The 14,897-nt window shown below is 34.7% G+C and overlaps 2 protein-coding genes across 5 annotated transcripts in view; both read left to right on the forward strand.

Moving 5' to 3' along the window:
• phf19 (PHD finger protein 19) overlaps positions 1-5,836 on the forward strand; it is a 37,351-nt gene extending 31,515 nt beyond the window's left edge. For both annotated transcript variants that reach the window (XM_055167780.2, XM_055167779.2), the window contains exon 15: positions 3,742-5,836. In XM_055167780.2, coding sequence (XP_055023755.1) covers positions 3,742-4,075 — 334 coding nt within the window. In that variant the 3' untranslated portion in view covers positions 4,076-5,836. The remainder of the gene's footprint in view (positions 1-3,741) is intronic.
• Positions 5,837-7,003: 1,167 nt separating this feature from the next.
• The window catches only part of dab2ipa (DAB2 interacting protein a), a 140,130-nt gene continuing 132,236 nt past the window's right edge, over positions 7,004-14,897 (forward strand). The window contains exons 1-3 of one of the 3 annotated variants that reach the window (XM_055167770.2): positions 7,004-7,410; positions 8,448-8,569; positions 9,238-9,358. In XM_055167770.2, coding sequence (XP_055023745.2) covers positions 7,338-7,410; positions 8,448-8,569; positions 9,238-9,358 — 316 coding nt within the window. In that variant the 5' untranslated portion in view covers positions 7,004-7,337. Of the gene's footprint in view, positions 7,411-8,447; positions 8,570-9,237; positions 9,359-13,061; positions 13,295-14,897 lie in introns of those variants that run through there. The other 2 variants (XM_055167771.2, XM_055167773.2) reach the window with 2 other exon arrangements.

Raw genomic sequence — 14,897 nt, forward strand, 5'->3', positions numbered from 1 at the left:
AAGACCGAAAGTAGTAAAATGATTTTACTTCATTGTTATAAAACAGCTTACTAATTTGATTGAACAGTTTAGTATTTTATGCAATAATGACGCACAGTAAAACTATATCGCATTGAGTTTAGTACAGTACTTTGACTCTCCTAAATTATTTTTTTATTTATTTACTTATTTTTATACCTACAGAGCTTTGCCTGAGACCACATGACTAAAGAAACTAAAAGCTTTTGCTCAAAATGTGTTTAGGCGGATGGCTAATTGTAGTTTCCCAAACTGCCCGTTCTTTCTTTGATATCTTTCCCATAGTTTGTCTTATTTATTTTAGGATGTGACTGCTCATTAATATTCTTGCTGTATTCCTAAGGGTGTTTGAGAGAGAGAGAGAGAGAGAGAGAGAGAGAGAGAGAGAGAGGAGAAAAATCAACACAACTTGGGTTTGAATAAGGGTCAGCAGATTGTTGTCCCCTACTGTGCATGCTAGCGGAGGACCAGATCAAACACTTCACAAACACATATCTGCTTTCTGTGCTTGCTTGCCTTTCATGTACTAATACTGTTTAGCTCTATGTCTTATTTTAGAAGCTGTTATGAGGTTCTCAGTTGGAGGCTCTTGCTGTGATTTTTCCAAATTACTGTTGTCCTTAGGGGAGAAGCGTTTGGTCATTAAAGCGTATGCAGATTTGGAAACTCCCCAGATTATTCACAACATGAAAAGAAAAGTACCAAAAAGTCCAGTTCTGCTGTGTGACCTTTAAATGCTATAACACCCACATGGCCGAGCGAGCAGGAAGGTGAAGAGAGGAAGTGATAGATGACGAAGAGCGACATCTAGTGGAAGACAACTGCATTGCACCTTCTTAACTGAAGGGGTCTTTCTAAACTGAAGGGATTGAGAAACCTTAGCTTGTTTGGTTGGCAACACAAAGGTTAAAGGCCACACATACTGAAAAAGAAAGAAAGTGTAGTTGAAGTGCATAAATGTAATGTAAGCGGACATGAAATAACAGTACTAGCTGATGCAAAATAACAATTTATTTTTCAAGTTCACTTCCAACGATGTAACGTGTGATAGCATTATTTGATACTTTAATTGTGGAATATTATATCGCCTCACACATTACTGCCTGCTACTTTATAAAAAATTTAAGACATGACACATGATTATTGTCTGAAATAGATTCATTAGTGGGAAATTATGTAGGAGGGACTTGTTTTTATTCATGCTAATTGGTTGTAAAAAGTTACATCAGGAAAAAAAGTCATTTCAGGGGAAAAAAAGGCATTTCAGGGGAAAAAAGTTATTACATCATGATGAAACATTATGAAAACAAGCTATTTGTTTTCTTTGGCGTGATAAATTTACAGAGATGTTTAGCGTGATCTACTGTGAAGTTGTTGTGTTTTCATACAGGCATATGGGTCAGACATAAGGTTTACAGGGTTCCCACGGGTCCTTGAAATCCTTGAAAGTTTGTGAATCTGGGGAAAAAATTCAAGGCCCTGGGAAGTTTTTGAAAATATACATACATAGATACAGGTCATTGAAAGTGCTTGAATCTATTTTATGCACTTCTAAGTTTTCTGGAAAAAAATCCATATTATTCCCTGTGTAGTGTAGGATAATATCATAAAAATTCTAGACTTTTTAAGCACACGTGCTAAACTGTTTGCTTTAAATGCTTATATCTTCTGTATGCAACCTCACACTCGAAAGTAACATCTGGAATAGTACTCTAAGACATACTTACGACCCCCTACCTCGGGACAGAACGATCAGACTCGACCTCAGGGAAATACTTCATTTGATGTCGTGCACATAATGCTTATATTGAACATAAAAAATCTTTTTAAAACATTAAAGGGATAGTTCCCCCAAAAAAATCTGTCATTTGCGTACTTTCAGGTTGTTACAAACCTGTATACATTTTTTTGTTCTGCTGAAGACAAAGGAAGATATTTGTAATGAAGCAGAAAACAAAAGCACCATTGATTTCCATAGTAGGAATAGAAACTACTCCAGAAAAGTCCCTCCAGAAAAACGTGATTATGCGATTGCATGATTCAATGCATAATCAGCCAAAGTCTGTATATTTATACAGACTTTGTCGCATTTTTTAAAATACGCCGCACTTTCGCGCATAAATTGCAGATTTCTGCTCGCAAAATATTGCATGACTTCATAATCCCCGCATTTTCGTAGCAAAAAGTCATATATATCTTAGCAGAAAGTTGAAAAATGTTGCATTTACTTGCATTTACATTGATGCGCAGCCATGTCCCCTGTTGTCATGGGAATGTTAGGAAGTGACGTAATTACGCGACGTGAACATCAATGAAAAGCTGCAAACAGTTTTTGCAAGTTTCCACAATTTTGGCAGGTTCCCGCAATTTCACTGCATAAAATTGCATAAATATCCTGCATATTCCATCGCATTTTTTAAGAAAACAGGCCGCAAGATCAAGTATTTTTGCCTGCAACAATCACAAAAAACTTTGCGTTTTTCTGGAAGGACTGACTATGGAAGTCAGTGGTGTTCAAAAATAGTTTGGTTACAAACATTGCATAAAATATCTTCCTTTGTGTTCAGCAGAATAAAGAAATTAATACAGGTTTGTAAATTATGACATAATTCAAATTGATTTAAAACACCAAACGCGAGTTCAACGATTTGCATGAGTAGATTACATACAAAGTCAATGCCAAGATGCGATCAGACGCGTCCTCGCGCGGGCGATACAAATGACGTGATATGGGCGGCGCATTTGTCGCAAAAACACTCGCAATTCGCCTCAAATGCGTCTTCGCCCCAAGTTGAAAATATTTAACTCAAGCTAAAAATTTGCATGACACGAAATTAAATCCTGCGAGTAATCTAGAGCAGTGGTTCTCAAACTTTTTCCGCGTGCGGCCTCCCTTGTGTACGGTGCATTCCTTCGTGGCCCCCCCAAAGAAAATTTATGACAAAAACTGTTCTAAAATTTAACATTTTATTAAACAAAACATATTAAGTTATACAAAGTAGTGCTGTTGGTTAGTAGCCTTATTTTTTTAGGTTTAATTACACAGAATTCATGATAAATGAATGTATTTTATAAAATGTCATAAAACTGGGCCCCCCTGGCACCATCTCGCGGCCCCCCTGGGGGCCCCGGACCCCAGTTTGAGAACCACTGATCTAGAGTGAGTAACGTGATGCGCCGCGTTTGGTGTGTACGTAGCAATAGTTTTAGTTCGTTTTGGTGCTCTTTAACATGGAATGACATGTTGTTTACTGGACTTGTAGTTATTTAAAGGTAGGATATTTTATTCTTTCCCTGCCAGCATTTTTGTAGATTTTCATCAGTTTAATGCCTCCTAGAAAATGCTCTTCTGTAAGTATATAAACATACAATATATTAAATGAAAGAACAGACGCTCTGCTTTCAAACAAACAAACAAAAAAAGTTTATCCTACCTTCATCAGTTCTCTTTTTATCACCTCTCAAATATGGGTAGGTTTCTAGATAATTCCATTTTTGTAAAGGACTTTTGATAGAGATCAGATGCAGAGCGATCCTTAAAACTTAGACGGACATACAGCTGTTACTTCTGGGTTTTATAAGTTGCGGAAGTGTACCACCTTGTGGATAATAGCAGTATTGCGGATTGACGAGATAACTCGTCAATGGTGGGGAAAGAGTTAAACTGGGATATTCCTCCTACCTACAGAACATGCAATAATCAATCCTAAAACCTTTTTACAGGAAAAACGTGGGCAGTCGGAAGAGAAAATTGCCCTCTTCGAATTATTCTGTGCTGGCCACAAAGCGAGAGATGATGGAGAGCGAGCTCAGCCCCATCAGCATGCCCGGAGAGGAGAGCAACGATATGATGGAGAACAGCATCGACAGCCACACCTTTGAGAGCATCAGCGAGGACGACTCCTCGCTCTCTCACCTTAAATCTTCCATCACCAGCTATTTCGGGGCAGCTGGCCGATTCACCTGTGGAGAAAAGTATCAGGTGCTGGCACGTAGGATCATGCCTGGAGGCAAGGTGCAGTATTTAGTGGAATGGGAAGGAACTACACCTTACTGAAAGTCACAGAACAGTAGGTGTGGAACAGATGGAGCCAAATAAAAAGTGTCGCACAGATCCCATTCATTTCCTGTTTTGCTTTTTTCACAAACCACATATAGTTGTTTTCCTGTTATTCTGGTTATGTCCCATGTGGGACAATAAAGTTTTGTCATATCAAAGTCGTTCGCAGTGTCCTTTTGCTTGGGCACTTTAAACATAAGTGGTCTTTATTCAGTTTAGAGATAAACTGTACTTAGCTTAAGCAGCCTGTAACTCGTATTAGATGGACAGTATTAAACAACATTTCAGTTTAGTTGTTGGACCCAAACGGTTTAGAATTGGCCCTAAGAGTGTTGATCCCTTTTTAAGCAGCTAGTTTTGCTCCTTTTATCACGTTTTTGTAATAAGGTTGTATTTGTTAACATTAGTAAATGCATTAGCTAACATGAACTAACAATGAGCAATATAGTGTGTCATCTTTGTTATTGGCAATATAATAAAGCATTTTAGTGCATTGTGCATAAACCAATTATTATTTTTTTAAATGTATAATTAATGCTGCAATTAACAAACTAAGATTAATTAATGTTAAAGGAGTATTTTTCATGTTAGCTAATGCATTAACTTATTTTAACAAATACAACCTTAAACCTGTAAACCCAAATTTTGTATTGAATCAAGCAGTGTTTTTCCAGAGAAGTGCACGTAGTGGTTTACTGAATGTACTTTGTTTTTCTTTCATCTCGCTCAGTATTTTGGCAGAAGGACTACATAGCGAATTGTACACGTTTGTTTACCCGAAATTAACAATATTGTGTCAGAGACGGCGGTACTTTAGTTGCTTAAAAAAATATACACGTTAGTCTGCACTTTCTCCTTTTCAAAAAATAGTTTTACGTTTGTTTTAGGTAATTGTATAACCAAAGTGATGCAAATACTGTTTTGAGACGTAAAAAAGTATTTTTCTATTTTGTATGCTTTTGTATGCTTTGGCATATCATCATGTATTAGATACGATCTGCTGTGACAAAGCAGTATTGCATTTGAAATTGCAAGGTCTAGAGAAATCATTTCATTTATATGCAACAGTATTTTGGCTCTTTTCAAAATGTACCCACAGATGACAGTCATATTTAAAGTTTTTATAGGATCTCCAAAGATTTGGAAGTGGATCTGGAAGTGGCTTTGTCCGCATTTACCGATGTTTGGATTGACTGGAAAGTTATGTGAATTTTCAAAGCTGTTAAGTTTGACTCTATAATTGGACTTTAGTAGTTTTATAGTATTATAAAAGCAAAAAAAAGTATAGCATATAAATATACTTTATTATTTACGTGTACTGTATATAATTGGATATAAGATTAGCCCCCGTTATTATTGCACTATTAACATTTTATCAGCTATGCAAGCTATTATTGGATAAAATTGACATATTTTGTAATTGATTTGAAAGAAAACTATAAAAGTCTATTTGAAGAATTTGATACTTTTCTCTTTTTATAACCGTTTCCCAATTTATATACATTTGTGCAGTTTGATACAGATTGCAGCATTGTCAACAACAAAATGTTTGGAGTATTGATCACATTCAAAATGTTGTTTTGTTTGTATGTCAACTGTTGGTTATGTTTTGAATGTTTTCATGGTCATACTTCTACGTAGCACATTTGAAGCCTTACATGGCAGATATGTTTTGAAGCAATGTTCAGAGATGTTTATTGTGCAAATTGTTATTCATTCATTCTTGTTTTAGACCATTAAAACAGTTTGTCATCAGTTTGCGTGTCTCTTAATACTGTACAATGTTATTGATGTGTTACAATTCTTAATTCTGCATAAACAAAGACTGACACACTGTTGAGGTTCATAAGACAAAAGTTTGTAAAATGGTGTTTTAAAGCATTAGGCTGAGATATGTTGTTACAATTTGTTCAAAAGCGAATACATTTTTTAAAGGTGCAGTGTGTAAATTCTAGCGGCATCTAGTGGTGAGGTGGTGAATTGCAACCAACCAAGCTACGGTAGCTACCACAGAAGAAACATGTCATCGTCGGAGACAACTTATTTAAAAAAATTGTCTGCTAAGGGCTTCTGTAGAAACATGGCGGCACAAAATTGTGACTTCCATATAAGGGGACCCTCGGTGTATGTGTATAAAAACGTCTCATTCTTAGATAATAAAACCATAACGGTTCATTATAAAATGTCTTTATACACCACTTATATTATAGTTATGTATATTACATTGCATTTCTATCAAAAGATCCTCCTAAAAGTTACACACTGCACCTTTAAAGAAGTGTTGCATTTATTTTTTGTTTTTGGCCACATGTTTATTACAATAGTAGAATTAAGCTTAAATTAAATACTATATTAATGTACAGTACTGTATTGTACAGTGAAACTACACTTTGCCAATGTTATCTATAGTTTTTTGTAGTAATAAATATAATGAATTGATAAACTGTTATAAATACTGAAGTATACTTTAGTAAACTAGTATATTGTAGTGTATTAGTATATTGTAGCCTACTTACTACACGTTGATAAAGTACAGTATTATTCTGTATTAGCTTTGATAAACTGCTTTTATACGTTTTTATAAAAGGCGTGAGATGTAATCCTGTCTATAAGCTGCCTCTCGAATGGTCACCTATTATATCGTAAAATAAGCGGTATTTAATATACAACACGGTTGTTTAACGTTTAAGGCGTAAATAAATCCCTTTGTGTCGCAGTGAGAGTTTAGGTTTTGCAATGCAAGGGGTTAATTGTAAAATGAATGAATATTAATTAGGTGACAGCCTCAAACCTTTATGTCCATTCATGTAACTCAATTAATATTCATAAGCTACGTTAATACGCCTACATACACGATCGAATCAAATATGCAGTCTGGGCAAACGTCACGTCATTTCATTAATATTCATGAGACCAACGTTCAGCAGCGTTGCCGTTGTGTTTACTCAGGAGTTGTCTGATGTTTTTATATTTTGTGACAATGTTAATGTTGTGTCGTTTATTGTACTCCAAAATTTAGTGTAAACTATGAAATAGCCAACTAGTTATCTACTCGCTTAAGGTCCTTCAGCAGTGAGAGTGTTGTTGTCTGTGGACAGAGATTTGTCGTAGTTTAATCCGTTAATTAAGTTAAGGTATTAAATGACGTGTTTTAGTGACCCGTGTGCACGAACGCAGGTAAGCGGGTCAACAGTCTGAACCCAAAATAACTTTAACGAGATGCGTATTTATTTAGTAAGTGCCTACTTCAAGTTGATAAATGCAAGCAGTTTATAGGACAATGGCACCAAACATGACCCGCTGTGAGCATCAGGGCTGGATGAGGGTAACAGGTGAGTAGGCTACAGCATCGTTTGTTTAGGCCAGACATCGTTCATGGTGTTACCGTATAGCTTTGAACCCTATGTATGTATATGTTTTAGTTGGGAAAATGGCACGTATGCAAAACATATTGTAAAATATCTGTAGTGTGTGCTGTGAATATATGCATTAAAATTTGTGTGTAATGTTTTATCAGATAATTTGTCTTACATAATGTAGTATTGCCACAAACCGACTACCTATACTGCTGAAGTTTTTCTATATTTTAAATAAATAGGTAAGCATAGACAACATTAACCTAAATATCTTACCTTGCATCATTTAGTAATCATATAATATAACATACTTTTATAAGAAACTATTTTGAATGTGACACAATAAAGTCATTTTGGGAAACTCCATTTATATAGTTAGTTGTATTGCGTTATTTTTAGGGCTGGGAAAAGATTAATGGCAAACAAAATAAAAGTGATTTTTTGGCATAATATATGAGTGTGTGCTGTGTGTAATTATTATGTACATATAAATACACACACATTTATGTATGTATTTAAGAAACATTTACATGTGTATATATATATATATTTATATTTGTATATATTCTATATTATATATAAATAAATAAAAAATTATATATAAAGAAAAAAACTGACATGAATATATGTATGTGTGTGTGGTTAAATATACACAATAATTACACAAAATACCCACACATATATTATGCAAAAAAATAACTTGTATTTTGTATAGGTTAATTGCGATTAATCTTTTCCCAGTGGGTTTGCATCTATAAAATTATACATTGTTTCTATTATGGTTAGATAATAATGGTTAGATTCCTCCTCAGCTCTTTCTCATAATGTTAAAGGTATTGCGCACGATTTTCTTTTTCTGGGTGGATCATCAAGACTATTGGTCCTCCTAGTTGTCAATCAGGAGTGTTGTGCAATTCCATTTTTTAAAAAAGTGGAGAGGGTGGTTCTTTTCTAAAATTCGAGAAAATCCTCTGATGCACCTTTAAGATAAAAAAACATTCATTTTTATTCAGATATGAAAGGTTCCTCGGTTCACTGGATATCTTGTGGACAACCACTTTCAAAGCCTATCGGATGGAGGGTCAAGTTTTGCCTGGTTGCTGAATGTCAACTAGTTCTTCTTGATAAATCAGAGGTATAAACTAACTATATATTGTCCCTAGAGTGTATTCCTTTTTTATTTTGTACTGTTTGTCATAGGGATTACATTCAGAATGCCTGTGTTATGTATGCATCTTTGAGAGTATTATCGAGAATATTGTTGATAGGGTTCGATAATAATTAATTGTTTGCAAAAGTGTTTGTTTACATCATATGTGTGTGTGTAATATTTATAATAATAATGTATATGTATAAGTACACGCACATGCATGTAAATATTATATAAATAGAAATATATAAATATGAAAACTTAATATATACACATATTCTTAAAATTATACATTTATGTGTGTATATTATTATACACAGTACATACACATATTTGATGTAAACAAAAACTTTTACTTTGCAAACAATTAGTTGCAATTAGTGTTATGTAGCCCTAATTGTTGAATATTATTTACAATAATTTACAAAATATCTAATATGTGTTTGTTGATATTTATACAAGACATGCTGTCTTGATTCTATATGCTGAAGCTTTCCAAATATATTAATCTGGATTTGAGGTACATTTTGAACTCAAGAGGGCAGCAAACCTCACCAAATTCACTTCAAGAAGCCAGGGCTTCAAAGATAATTTTTCTCCAGTGTATTTGAAAAGCCTAACGCTATAAACAGCCTTCTGCAAACTGTCCCTAGATCAGTCCACTGCTGTTTCATGAGCGGCGAGCTGAATCCTGCACCGTATGGATCCTGCGTCGTAGCACCAGCATCCCAGAGGACGTTCAGCTCTGTAAGGACCAAAGCACCCAAACTAGCAGTGAGTTGAGCATCTACTGTCACATACACATCTACACATCTTTAACTTACGAGGCAGGAATTTAATTAATTCCATTAAATGAGGAAGAAACAATAATACAAACTCTGTTAAGAGTTTTTAAAAGTAATCCGGTGACCTTTTAAATGCTAATACCAATCCATTCTAAGCTACAGTAGTGTGAATCATGTTTGCAACACGTGAATGCAACATTGATGCCTACTGCTAATCTAAGATGCTTTAACAATAAAATCCTTATCCTGATTTTAGTTCAGCAATTTTTGCTCTACTAAAGGTATTAATGTCAGGTGTAAGGGAATTGAGTTCAGCCACTGACACATCCAGCCGCAACAAAATGTTTCGCATGAAGTTAAAGTTCAGACGTGACGCTAGAAGACTGCAATGGAAACTGCTGTAGATTCTTCATTGTTTTTCGTCCTGATCTCTCAGACGCAGTAATCTGAAGTGGGAGGCATAATTACGATGGTGTTACAGGACAGCTATTGTGTGGATTTGCTTAATAGGAGCTCTGGTTCACGGTGGCATTGAATTTGGGGACGACCTGCATTATGCAGACATGTCTGCTTTGTGAAAGAACTGAAAAGAACTCTTGGTTTAAATAGGACATCACTGTTATTAAGTAGATACTTTCCAATGTCCCACATAAAAAAACAGTTTAGTATACTTTAGTATTTACTATTGTAAAATGTAGTGTACTGCAGATTATTGTTGTAATTAATATAATTTTATTATAATAGCATTTTAGTAGAATTAACTTGTGAATTAAAAGCAAATATTGTCGACCACAAGAGTTTACCACAGATAGATTCTGAAACTATACATTCGAGACTTGTTTTCTTTTCGATATATATATATATATATATATATATATATATATATATATATATATATATATATATATATATATATATATATATATCGAAAAAAAATATATATGTATATTAGTTTTACCACATTTATTTTAAACCTGGAGACATCATGGATTTTAAAAGGTGTAATTTCCAGGCATGTAAAAGTCATGGACATTTCTAAATTGATTATAGATACTTCTAGTTATGCTCCGCTTTTAAATATTTCATCAGTTTTTTTTATAACTTTAAACTATTTGTGAGTGCTGTCTATAAATAATTTATACATCTATAAGTAAAAAGTTGTGTCTGTCTGGTCAATTGTGTTGTTGTTTCGCTCTGTGTTGGTGACAGACTGCTGCTGAGTCAGTAAATATTTCTGTGTTTACTTTAAACCCCCATGCAGACCCTCCTGTGCATCATCATTATAATCGCTATGCCATAGCTCAACTTTTAAAAGTAAGATACTGTTTTGCTTTTTTCAGGCAGGCATTTCAAACTCTGATTTGTTTAGTTATTTCTAGTTTGCATTTTTGCTGGTTTTGCTGGTTAGTGATGTCACATTATCCCCTTCAATATGTTTTTCCTTATTGAAATTAGTGCAAAATAAGAAAAACGCTAGTCATTGACTAAACAAATTGTATAACCCCATAGGTCAAGATAGCAGATAATCGTTTAATACCATGTGGTCTTGCATTTTAGGATAAACATGAATGCTAATGGATAACGGATAATATAGACTTTCAAAATCAGAACCTCAAATAATTGAGAGAAATCCGATTTTTACAAATCTGATTCCGACCACATTTATATGTAGCTTGAAATCCAATTAAAATTGGATTTTAGTAAATGCATTTCAGTGTGAGCGGTCAGGTCAGTTTTCAGTTTCTTTCTCCTTTGGGATGCGGTGTGGCTATTAAGAGTTTGCATTTGTGTCTCACTCATATGATCATATGTCTTTAAGTCATTAGTGAGTGGTTTAGGCCACAGCATGCATGAATGTGCATAAATGTGGTATTTGTTGTGTGATGCACCATTTAAGTTGTGAAATATCGTATGGCATTTCAATTAGAAAAGGAAAAAGTAAAGAAATACCTTAAATATTTGCATTTACATTTATGCATTTGGCTGGATGCATAAATTCTTAGATAAAACTCTTTTTTCTAAAGTGACTTACGGTGCATTTAAAGGGGACATTTTTAAGATCTCAAATAAATCTTTGGTGTCCCCAGAGTACGTATGTGAAGTTCTAGCTCAAAATACCATATAGGGGTGGTTTCCCGGACAGGGATTAGCTTAACTAGACCTTAGTTTAATTAGGAAATATAACTAGTTTTAACAAACATGCTTTACTAAAAACATTACTTGTGTGCCTTTTGAGGCAAAACAAAGGGCACTGATGTATTTTAAGATATGTCAGTGCAAGTTGTTTGCAGTTTGCACAGCTTTTACATTTATTTTAGTCTAAGACTAGTCTAATCCCTATCCAGGAAACTGCCCCATAGATCATTTATTTTAACATTTCAATTGAAATTGCCACTTTGTTTCGGGGGTTTTTCCCTTTAAATGCAAATGAGCTGGTCTCTGCACTATATGGCAGTGCCGTGGTTGGATAGTGCAGTATTGGAAGGGGCAGTATTATCCCCTTCTGACATCACAGGGGGAGCCAGATTTCAATGACCTATGTTTTCACATGCTTGCAGAGAATGGATTACCAAAACAAAGTTACTGAGTTGATCTTTTTCACATTTTCTAGGTTAATAGAAGCACTGGGGACCCAATTATAGCACTTAAACATGGAAAAAGTCAAAGTCATTTTTATGATACTGTATGTACTCTTTAAGCTACACATTTTTTTTTAGTATGTGTCTTCTCTGAGGACCCAACCTTTGCATTGCTAATACAGAGATGTACTTGGAGAGCTACAGGAACATATTTCTTTATATTGTGACATAAGGTTAAAATTATTAGTACAAGGCACCTGGTGACACAAAACAGCAATATTTTTTTCAAACCACAGTGGTAAAATGCACCCCTATATTCACATAAATGTAATAGAACTAAAACGTTAACATCTTACAGCAAATAATGGGGAGATGCATAATGTTACCCACATTACTGATCAAAAGTTATCACTGAAATGTTTCTCATGATCTTAAAAATCTTTTGATCTAAAGGTCTATGGCTAAATGTTTAAAATAACTTATTATGTTGTTTGAAATATAATTGTGCCAACATATTAATTTCAACTTCTCTATTTTTTGATATACTATTTTATTTTATATACAAATTTTAAGAGCCCATAATAGATTTAAATTCCTTCAGTATTGTTTAAAAGCACTGCAAAAAATGACTTCTACTTAGTTTTTTTTGTCTTGTTGAAATATCTAAAAATCCTTAAATCAAGATGTATTTTCTTAATGAGCAAAATGACCTAATAAGAAAAGACAAAACATATCAAATTTAAGTGAATTCGTGCTTAAAACAAGCAAAAAAATCTCTGTCAATGGAATAAGATTTTTTTTTTTCTTAAATTTCCTTAATACAAGAAAAATTTAGCAAAAATTTTTTATTCCAGTGGCAGTTTTTTTTTTTTGTAAAGGTTGCCAGGTTATTCCATAGAGTTTACTTTAATTCCATAATGTTGATTTTTTTATTTTAAACAGTAGTATGTATGTTATGTCTAGAGAGAGACTGTGTGTGTGTGTGTGTGTGTGTGTGTGTGTGTGTGTGTGTGTGTGTGTGTGTGTGGGAGAGAGAGAGACTGGGGGAAGCAAGTGGCCAAGCTAAAAAAACACCCCGCTGTATCTTTAAGAGCTCAGTCAGTGGTGTGGGAGTGTGTCCCAACCCAGATCAGATCCGCTCCGTCTGCCAGATGCCGAGCTCCAGCGTGAACAGAGTGCAGGCAGTCCGCACGAGAACAGGACTCCTCTGGCAAACGGGTGACGAGATCATCCTACCTATGAACCCTTGCCGTCTTTCACTCCCCTGCCATTGCAAGCATGTGTGATTTTACCTCTTTTTGAAGTTATGGACTTGGAAAACAAACAAGTGCTGGACGTCCACCATGGTAAGAACTTTTAACAAAGCATATAAAGTGTAGCCAGACAGTAATGTAGGGTTGTGTGTGTTTTATTACAGCTGTTAAAGAGATTAGAGCAGGTTGTCAGGGCATCTCCTCATTTATAAAACTCTTTTCAATGTTTATACTTTTGTGTCGATGGCAGAAAACTGAGATCTCTACAGAATCGTGTAATTATGCCGGGTTTAGAGAATGTCTATTGGCATAAACGTTAATACTGTTATATATCAACAGATGTGTGCATGCACAGGCACAGTTAGCAACTGTACCTTAAGGCAGGCATAAATCTTGACAGATGTGTTACGTCTTCTTAATGAGCTGTGGGTTGATTTTTCTGTTGAAAACCATTTCTTAAAATCATTACATGTACTTAAATGGAGCAGAAGCATTTGAATAAGACAATATTTTAAACATCAAAACAAACTAAAACCAAACATCTGCCTTCTCAATCCTTTACCTTAGAATAAATTGTATGTTTTTGACAATTTACAATGGAGCTGTATCACAGATCCTAAAGCTATATATATGTAGCATAAAACTTTCAAAGCTTATAAGACTTTTTTTTCTGGCAGATTAAATTCACAAAAAAGGATTACAGAAGTACCATTAGGTGAATCCGGACACTCCATGTAGGTTATCATACAAGTTACCATGTAACTTTTATCTTCAAAGCAGAAACTTGACTTTTTTAAAAGTTCTTGTGCACCCTCTTATATTGCCTAAGGGTTGCAGAAAGATATTTGTGGTCAATTTGCAGTTCATATATGATGTTCGTTATGACAAGGAAACGCTTTGATGCCAAGTTCTATTTCAGATTTTAGAGAATCAAACAGAATTGGTGACGTGTTTAGATCTTCTTCAGCATAACACATAAAAGTCTCCTTATTTTTTGATTCAATAAATAATTCATTAAATAGTCTTTTGCATGAACTCTTAAAAATAAAAGCCTTCTTATCTTTTTATAATCTGTTGAACCTTTTTACAAAGACCGTTTTGTGCAATAGAAAGCTTCTGTGAATGTGAGGTTCATAAAGCTCAAAAAAGTACTTGATGTCTAATGCCTTGATGTCTAATGCTGGGTACACACCAAGAGATTTTTTACATCTTAAAAGATTTTCAAAATGTGAGACCACAAACATGAGATGAGACTTCAGAATAAGCATGTCGGACGCAGGAAGAAATTTCAATGCTAGTGTTTGGATTGATTTTCACGTTGTTTAAACATTCGTGCTGTTGTCACAAATCAACAAGCTGATCCTCCATCTCTGCTGTCCACACCAACTTCACTTTGTGCTGCACCATGACTGCTTCCGTCTTCCATCATCTCGCTTTCTGATTGGATATTGTGATAATCTCAAAAGCATGCGCGTGTTTGTCCTCGGGGTTCCCCCCACACATCACGATTTCTGATCATGTTTTTTAAACATTTTTAATATTTACAATTCGCGATTGGGGTGGCTCCGACTTTCTTCCGATCAAGTTCGGACACTCTTAACACACCTCACACCAAGGGAAAATCTGATAAGATTAGAACCATCAAGATAATCGGGACAGGATTGTCGTAAGGGTGGAAATCGGCCCAAAATCAGCC

This window comes from Misgurnus anguillicaudatus, chromosome 5 (genome assembly GCF_027580225.2).
Source record: "Misgurnus anguillicaudatus chromosome 5, ASM2758022v2, whole genome shotgun sequence".
Classification (NCBI taxonomy): domain Eukaryota; kingdom Metazoa; phylum Chordata; class Actinopteri; order Cypriniformes; family Cobitidae; genus Misgurnus; species Misgurnus anguillicaudatus.